At 55.9% G+C, this 8,844-nt stretch overlaps 1 protein-coding gene across 1 annotated transcript; it reads left to right on the plus strand.

Annotated features, from left to right (window-relative positions):
- Window positions 1-294: 294 nt before the first annotated feature.
- Window positions 295-2,892, plus strand: PRF1 (perforin 1). The gene is made up of 2 exons (XM_065894529.1): window positions 295-833; window positions 1,764-2,892. Exons 1-2 carry the CDS (start codon window positions 295-297, stop codon window positions 2,890-2,892), a joined length of 1,668 nt encoding a protein of 555 aa, XP_065750601.1.
- Window positions 2,893-8,844: the final 5,952 nt, after the last annotated feature.

Below are 8,844 nucleotides of genomic sequence, written 5' to 3' on the forward strand. Positions count from 1 at the left end.
CCTGGGGACAAAACCAACCATCTGGATTCCCATTTGGACTTAAATAGTGAAATCCTAGCAAGGGTCTCCTCCTGGCTGTGTGACCTTGGGCAAGTCCACTCCCCTCTTTGGGTCCATCTGTACAATGTAGGGGGTGGACCAGGTTTGTAAAGGCCATGCCAGCTCTGACATCCAATGACTTAGGAGATATCTCATTCCCTCCCCATCCCATAAGGCCTGATAAGCTCCAGTTGGAGGGGTTGGCCCTCCTCCATGCCCCTGCCCACAGCTTCTGCCCTCTGTCTCCGCAGCTCCATGGCCTCCCGAGCGCTCCTCCCCAGCGTCCTCCTCCTGCTTCTGCCCGCACCCACCCCTGCCCCCTGCTACACGGCCGCACGCTCTGAGTGCCGGCGCAACCTCAAGTTCGTGCCCGGCTCCTGGCTGGCAGGGGAGGGCGTGGATGTGACCAGCCTCCGGCGCTCAGGCTCCTTCCCGGTGGACACACAGCGCTTCCTGCGGCCCGACGGCACCTGCACCCTCTGCCGCAACGCCCTGCAGCAGGGCGCCGTCCAGCGACTGCCCCTGGCGCTCACCGACTGGCGCGCCCAGGGCTTGGGCTGCAACCGCAAAGTGGTCAAGGGTGAGGGTCGCTCCACCGAGGAGGTGGCTGGGGCGGCGGCCAACAGCATCCGTAACGACTGGAAGGTGGGGCTGGACGTGACTCCCAAGCCCAGCAGCAACGTGCACGTGACCGTGGCGGGCTCACACTCCCAGGAAGCCAACTTCGCGGCCCAGAAGACTCACCAGGACCAGTACCGCTTCAGCCTGGACTCAGTGGAGTGTCGCTTCTACAGGTGAGCGCCGGGGTGGGGGGAGTGGAGGGTGGACGGGACTTGGAAAAGGCGTAGGAAACTCGGTGTGGTCTGGGAGCCCTGGAATGGCAGCGTGGGGAGCTGGAGGCCGCTTCCGCCAGGAGGAGATGGCAGTCTTGGTTCTCACGTAACCCCTTCCCTGAGGCCCTGATCTGGAAGAACCCAGGGAGAGAACAGGTGGAGGGCAAGCCAGCAAGGCTATGCTCAGAGCCCCAGGTGGTGCCAGTCTGGTCTACTGAGCACCCAACCGCCACTTCCCTGGGCTAGCTTCCTGCGGGCAGGAGGCCTGGCTGGGGCCCTCCTATCCCTGGGCCTCTTTCATCCGTTCAAGCGCTCTTCACTTCTGCCTTGCCAAGCTCTGTGCTAAGAACTCGGGCTACAGGTTGAACAAGAGCAGCCATGCCCTGAGCCCTCAGGGACCTACTCACCCTAAGAAATGCATGGGACCCAGAGTCACCCACCCTGACTTCTCTCACGGGAGGCCATGTTTCCCACACAGTGAGGCAGGGCGCTCCTGCCTGCGTGGCCAGAGTTGTCAGGAGCCCAGGTATACAAGGCCCAACCCGGGGGACAGACAGACAAAGGCCACAGGACTAGGTTCCAAAGCCAGAGAGATACCATCGGTGTCACACCATCACTTGTAAAATTAGAAAAGAAAAAGAAAAGAAAAAACTTTTTTTGAAAAACAGAGACAAAAATACCTATACGAAGTCCCTAGGTCACCAAGGGGCAACGGGCAGGGGGGGTTTCCCTGCTGGCTTGGTGGTTCAGAGCTTGAGCTTTGGAGCCAGGCCACCTGGGTCCAAGTCCTAGTTCCGCCATTTAATGGGAGCTTGGGCAATCTCACAGGAGTTATTCAGGGGAAAACACTACCCACCACTGGGTCCACCTGACGTTTTTCTCTCCCCTCAGTTTCCACCTGGTGCACACTCCCCCACTGCACCCTGAGTTCAAGAGGGCCCTCAAGTCCCTTCCCCCCCACTTCAACATCTCCACCGAGCTTCACTACCGGAGGCTCATCTCCAGCTATGGCACCCACTTCATCCGGTCCATGGAGCTGGGCGGCCGCATCTCGGCCCTCACCGCCCTGCGCACCTGCGAGCTGGCCCTGGAAGGGCTCACAGCCCAGGAGGTTGAGGACTGCCTGGCCGTCGAGGCCGAGGTCAGCATAAGAAGCCACGCCAGTGCCTCGTTGGCATTCAAGGCGTGTGAGGAGAAGAAGAAACAGCACAAGATGGGGACCTCCTTCCACCAGGCCTACCGGGAACGCTGTTCTGATGTTGTTGGCGGCCACCACACGTCCATGCATGACCTGCTGTTCGGGAACCAGGCCAGCCCCGAGCAGTTCTCAGCCTGGGTGACCTCGTTGCAGGACAGCCCCGGCCTGGTGGACTACACGCTAGAGCCTCTCCACGTGCTCCTGGACAGCCATGACCCGCGGCGGGAGGCGCTCAGGCAGGCTGTGAGCAAGTACGTGACGGACAGGGCACGCTGGAGGGACTGCAGCCGCCCGTGCCCCCCGGGGCAGCGCAAGAACCCTAAGGACCCGTGCCAGTGCCTGTGCCATGGCTCGGCGGCCACCAACCAGGACTGCTGTCCCAGGAAGAGGGGCCTGGCCCGCCTGGAGGTCATGAACTTCGTGGCGACGGGTCTGTGGGGAGACTGGACCACTGCCACGGACGCCTACCTGAAGGTCTTCTTCAGCGGCCAGGAGCTGAGGACCGACACAGTGCAGAACAATAACGACCCCAGGTGGATGACACGGCTGGACTTCGGGGATGTGGTCCTGACCACAGGGGGCCCCCTGAGGGTGCAGGTCTGGGATGCAGACTATGGCTGGGACGATGACCTTCTCGGTACCTGTGACCAGACTCCAAAGTCTGGCTCACACGAGGTGAAGTGCCACCTGAAGCATGGTCACCTGAGATTCTCCTACCACGCTAAGTGCTTGCCTCACCTGGCAGGGGGGACATGCCTGGAGTATGCCCCCCAAGGGCTTCTGGGGGAGCCTCCAGGAAACCGGAGTGGGCCAGTGTGGTGAGAGCAGTGGGCCCTGAGAGGACCAGTGTGCCGAATTGGAGGGGTCTCACGAAGGGACCCAGAGGACCTATCTCCATATCCCCATTAGACAGTTGGAAAACTGAGGCTTTTTTTTTTTCAGTGAGGTGGCTGAATTTACAGGCCAGCCCTGAGTCACCCTGTCCAAACTACCTTAGCTCTTCGATATTCTCAAGCCCCAGAAATGAGCTGGAGTTGGGCCACTGCTACACAGGTCCCAGCTCAGGTCAGGAGCCAGGCAGAAGGCCAGGAGGCTGTTCCCACCAGGCTGCCTGGTGTCATTTGTACCATTCCCTTACAGCCCCTCTTCTAGCGTGGTGAATTCTTCATCATATTAGATCTAACCCCTTTGGCCCCAGCTGCTCTGTTTGCTCTGCTTCCTTTGCCCACCAAGCTTTGCCTCTCAGACAAATCCAGAGCTCTTTTGACCTGTCTCATTGTGTACACAGCCTGACAGAGGACCAATAAATGTGATGTGACGGTGAGCGTGATGGTGTTGGTTGTGACAGAGGAGAGGATGGAGACCAAACACAGCCTTGGAGATAAACTCCTACATTAGCAACCCTACCCAACAGAACGGGTGGTTGACCCCAGGGGTAGGCAAATAATGTAAATAAACTATTTTTCCACTTTGGCTGGAAATGGGGGGACCCAAAATATTTTACTTTCCTCATAACTCTCTGATTTGAGTAACAGCGGCATAAACAGTGATCAATGCCAATGGGCGTTCAGCTCTGAGCCGAGAAACAAGAGGGAATGGTGAGGATTCTGGTGAACCAAAGGGCACGTCTTATCCAGGGAGGGGGTGGGGGATGGACAGCTCTGCACCAGCCAAACATTCCCAGGCAGGAGTGTGAGCCCGGTGCTGCCAGGTTTTCTAATTTCTTAAAGTAACCAGAAATCCCAGCGTGACTTATAAGTGTTGGCAATTCATTTCACTTTGTAAAAATAAACCTATATGGGCAAGCACAGTACAAACCAAAGAGGACATGTATGCAGGCCATGACTGATCCGGAGCAACCAGTTTGGAAACTCTAATTTCGGCAGAACCCATCTGGCAGACTAACAGCTCTCCCCTGCCCCACAGTTCGAGGAGAGACGGCAGTGGTTTCAACCAGGCAGCGTCTGAGGGCTTCCTGGGCTTGGCATGCAGGAATCCCCAGAGCCTCAGGCTGTGATATAAAGTGAACTGGTCCTTGTTTCATGTGCCTGGGACACAGGCCTCAGAACACAGGCCCATGGGGTGGGTGGCAAGATTCAGGGTAGCCTCCTAGACCTGGTAGGATTCGGCTGTGAAGGGCCGTTGTCCATGGGGTTCAGAGTTGCTGATACAGCCCTCCTGACTCTCTTTGAAACTCCCCACAAATTAAGCCCTTTGAGGTCCGCGTGGACCCATAGGCTCAAAAGCCCAGCAGTGACATTGCACTGACCCTGAATCCCCAAGTTGGGCGGGGGGATTGCCAAGCTCTGGAAGCCTGGCTGAAACCACCGTTCTTACACCTTTCCCTTCACAGCCACGCGCGCAAACGAGAGCACAAGAGAAATCACGGAGCTTCATGCTGTCTGCTGCACTTATTGAAAATAAACGCGGGTATGGGCCATACCCTCAAGGAAAGCAGGGCCAGGGCAGGCCCGGCTCCGGAAACAACTCTGGCAAGAGAAGGCAGGCTTGTTCTAGTCCCCACGTGGTCAGTGACCTCCAGCAAGCCTCCCTGAGCCTCGGTTTCCCCAAAAGGACAATCCGTGTTTTACTCCCTTCCCAGGCTGTTTGGAAGGGGGCCATGAGCCTTTCTAGAAGGTCAGTGCTATAGAAGCAGTCCTGGAAGTTCATCTGCTTAACCCTCCTGGTTTTCCATTTAAGGAAACTGAGGCTCAGAAGGGATTTGACCGTGGCTGCCGAGGTTAGTGGCCGAGCCAGGTCTCCGTGAGTCGTGGGCACTCCACTCTGAGCACAGCTCTGGAGAGACCAGTGGGACCCCGACAGGAGGGCCCTTGGGGGAAATGGGTGGTATTACCGAGGAAAAGGAATGGCTGATGTTGAGGGGCAGCTATGGAGCTCTCAGCCCTAATGAGGTATTTTCATTGACATTTCGCTGACATTTCGTCACACTTGGGGCCCCTTGTTTGTTCGGGATGTTCCCTGCTGTGCCAGGTGACTTCCATCTGCCCTCAGGTCTCATCCGTACCCTGCCCCACCCAGCTCTGGCCCGGAGGCTGGCCGATCTGAGCCCGCCTGTCAGTGAGCATGATATGGGAGGAAGGGAGAAGGGGAGAGCACAGTGACAGGCCATGGACTCCCCTCAGTGCCTCTCAGTGAGGTGGCCTTGGGTTGACTGTGTCCCTGTATCACTGCTCCTCTCTGGGAAGTCTCTGCATGTCTCTCTCTTTCTGGGTTCCAGCCACTGCTCCCTCCTCTCATCCCTTTGGACCTAGGGATGGTAACCGCTTCACCACTACTAATCCCGAGCTATTGTACTACCCCTTCTGCTTCTCTACAGCCCCCTACACCTTTGTAAACAGGCTCTTTATAAAAATAAATAAATAAAAACCCTCCTCAAATTACCATAATTTGAATATGCCATTTAGGCTGTGGTCTCAATGTTCGTGTCTCCCCACAATTCATATATTGAAATAGTAATCCCCAGGGTGATTGTGTTAGGAGGTGAGGCCTTTGGAGGTGATTAGGTCATGAGGGTGGTGCCCTCATAATGTAGGTTACTGCCCTTATAAAAGAGGCCCCAGAGAGATCCCTGGTCCCTTCCCCTATGTGAGGACACAGTGAGAAAATGCCTTCTATGAACCAGAAAGCAGGCCCACTGAATCTGCCAGCACCTTGATCTTGGACTTCCAGCCTCTAGAACTATAAGAAATAAATTTCTGTTGTTTAAAAACCACGCATTTTGGGGCTTCCCTGGTGGCGCAGTGGTTGAGAGTCCACCTGCTAATGCAGGGGACACGGGTTTGTGCCCCGGTCCGGGAGGATCCCACATGCCGCGGAGCGGCTGGGCCCGTGAGCCATGGCCGCTGAGCCTGCGCGTCCGGAGCCTGTGCTCCGCAATGGGAGAGGCCACAGCAGTGAGAGGCCCACGTACTGCAAAAACAAAACAAAACAAAACAGAAAAAACAAAAAAGAGCCACCCAGTTTGGAGTATTTTGTTATAGCAGCCTGAACAGATTAGGACAGCTTCCTATAGGGGTGCTGATGACACAGCACCAATGAGTCTGGTGGGAAGCAGAGCCACCTCCCCTCAGAAGCTGAAAATGCCCTATTCTTGCTTCTCCAACCTCCCCTGCAACTAGGAAATGACATGTGACTGGACCTGCCAGTCAGATGCAGCTGCCCAGGCACGGGGTCCCTTCAGAAGCTGAGGCTGAGACCAGATTAGAGTACAGGTAATTATGTTGGAAGCGACCCCAGGAAGCCCACTAGGGGAGAGGGGAAGTAGGCCAGGGGAGGGAGGGTGACCCATAAAAGGGTCTTTATCCAGCAAGTCACCATATGGGCAACCAGAGCCAATGAAGAGTTATCCCAGCTGGGATGGAGGGAGCTGGGCATCCATACAGCACTTCCCATGCGTCACTGGTTAGGGCGGAATTATTTTTCTACTTATTTCATCCAGACTTGGCTTCCATTTCTGGCAACTAATAACGCTGGTGATGACACCATTCCATCTTTCCCGTTGCTGCTTCAATACCCCCATCCCCTTTCCCAACCATCCTCCCACCCCACCCTGGCGGGCCCTGTCCTTAGAGCCACCATTCAATTGCCCCCAGCACTTCCCTCCCCAGGGCATGGAGCACAGAAGGGCAGGGACCTTTCGTGGGTTCCATCATTCACCGATGGTTACTGATCACCTTCTGTCAACCAGGTCCTGGTGCCAGTGAACAAGCCATGCAGAGCATCTGTCTTCTTGTGGCCTGTGTCTGATGGGAAGATGATGTGGGCCCGGAGGAGAGTCAGGGAGCAGGGTGGCACTCAGGCTGTGGGCTGGGCTGGATTGCTTGTTTTTTCCTCTCTCTCTCTCTCCCCGCCCAAGTGATCTCTTCCAAGACTTCGGGCTGGGGTTGACAACAGCCCGGTTTTTGTTTTTTAAGCAGTTGCCACAGCTCCTTCATCTCCCTTCAAACACACTTCGTGGTCTCCGAGGTGTGGCCCCCAGCTGCTGTGGCGGCAGCATCAGTGTCTCTGACATGTGTGAGCGTTGGAGGATCTGCTGGAGGACAGCAGTCTGGGGGCGTAGAGAGCCTGGGGGGAGGTGCAGGGGGCCCCTTGCAGCTTTGATAGGCTGTGAGTCCTCTCTGCAGTGATCTTTGTTCCCCCACATCCGTCACCAAGGCCAGCCAGTTCAGCCTCTTCTGCTCATAACCACAGCCTCTCTGGCCCAGGCCATCAACATCTCTTGGTTGGACGAGTCTTCCTGTGGCCTCCTCACTGATCACTAGGCTCCTATCTCCCCCTCACTGTCCCTCCTACTCACAGCCACAGTGGTGCTGGCACCCTCCCCGTACCCCCTCAGCCCCGCTCCATGCTGGCCCTCCATCTCTGCCTGAGGGTCCCACGGGGAGGCCAGAAGTACTGGGGAACAGTGTCCATGCCCGACCCAGCCCAGAAGAGCCCTCAACCGATGGCTAATGGGAAGTGGTGTATAAATAGCCCAGCTCCCTCCGCCTGGGTGGTGGTGGGTAACTCTGAGGGGCATATTCTGCAGTGGCTCCCAGAGTTTCCCAACAGGGTTAAGCTCCAGTACCCACAATGGTGACCTGCTTGACCCCAAGTGCTCTCTTGGCTGTCTCCCTTCCCTGTCTCAATTCCCCACTTCCCTACTGGTATTATCTGGAATCACCTCCCACATAAACTACCTGTTTGCAAATGCCTGTCTTGAGGTCTGTCTCTGGCGAAACCAGCTAAGATGCACATCTGACCACATCATTGCCTCGCTTGAAACTCTTCATTGGTTCCTTGTGGCTCTTGGGATACAGTCCAAAGCCCCTAGTGTGATTCACACGCTGACCTCACTCTCAACTCTGCCTTTCCCGTCCCCTACCCCGCCCACCGCCCAAGCCCTGCCTCACTGAGCATGTTCATTGCTCTGTTGGCCACGCTCTCTCTAGCTCTTCACATGTGCTGCCTCCTCTTTCTGGAAGTTTTCTCCTCTACCCGGACTAAGTCCTCCTCGGCTTTCAGGCTTCAGCTTCAAAGGTGGCTTCCTCTGGGAAGTCTTCCCTGGCTCGCAGGTCTAGGTCATGGCCCCCCGTACCCTGCTCCCACAGTCCTCATTATTTCCCCATCACAGTGCCATGAGGCCAAGGGCCATTTCTATCTTGTTCACAGTTGAATCAACTAGTCCAGCACCTAACATAAGTTTGATCCTTGAAAAATATTGGATGGGTGATTAGATGGATAAATGAATGAATGAATAAAACCTACCAAAGAATCTTCCAGCCTCTGCTTGAGCTCTCCCAGAGACAGAGAACTCATTACCTCCAAAGGTAGCTGTTCTACACAGAAGGAAGAAGGTTCTAACCATGAACCATCATGTGACACAGAAACCGACCTCTTTACAACGTCCAGTCCTGTCGTGGATCGGGGATTCTGTGTCTAGATCTCTGGTTCTGACTTGGTTGGGGTGAAGCACCACTAAGCCGATTCCAGTCCAGGCAACGGCTGTCCCTCACTCCTCTTTGTGTGAAGGAGCCACGGAAGGGCCACACACTGCCTGGGTCAAGGTGGACATAGGACTGGGTCAGCCACCCTCCTCTCTGTTACTGACAGTAGAAGCAAGACTCTCTCATGGGAAGGAGACCTTCAAGATGGTGGAGGAGTGAGACATGGAGATCGCCTTCCTCCCCACAAATACATCAGAAATACATGTACATGTGGAACAACTCCTACAGAACACCTACTGAATGCTAGCAGAAGACCTCAGACCTCCCA

This window comes from Phocoena phocoena, chromosome 16, assembly GCF_963924675.1.
Source record: "Phocoena phocoena chromosome 16, mPhoPho1.1, whole genome shotgun sequence".
In the NCBI taxonomy this organism is placed as follows: Eukaryota; Metazoa; Chordata; class Mammalia; order Artiodactyla; family Phocoenidae; genus Phocoena; species Phocoena phocoena.

Bases quoted from the DNA above. Each gene is read 5' to 3' on its own strand.
- PRF1 (XM_065894529.1), top strand. From the start codon at position 295: ATGGCCTCCCGAGCGCTCCTCCCCAGCGTCCTCCTCCTGCTTCTGCCC. The intron at 834-1,763 runs GTGAGCGCCGGG...CTCTCCCCTCAG, and splicing joins GTGGAGTGTCGCTTCTACAG to TTTCCACCTGGTGCACACTC.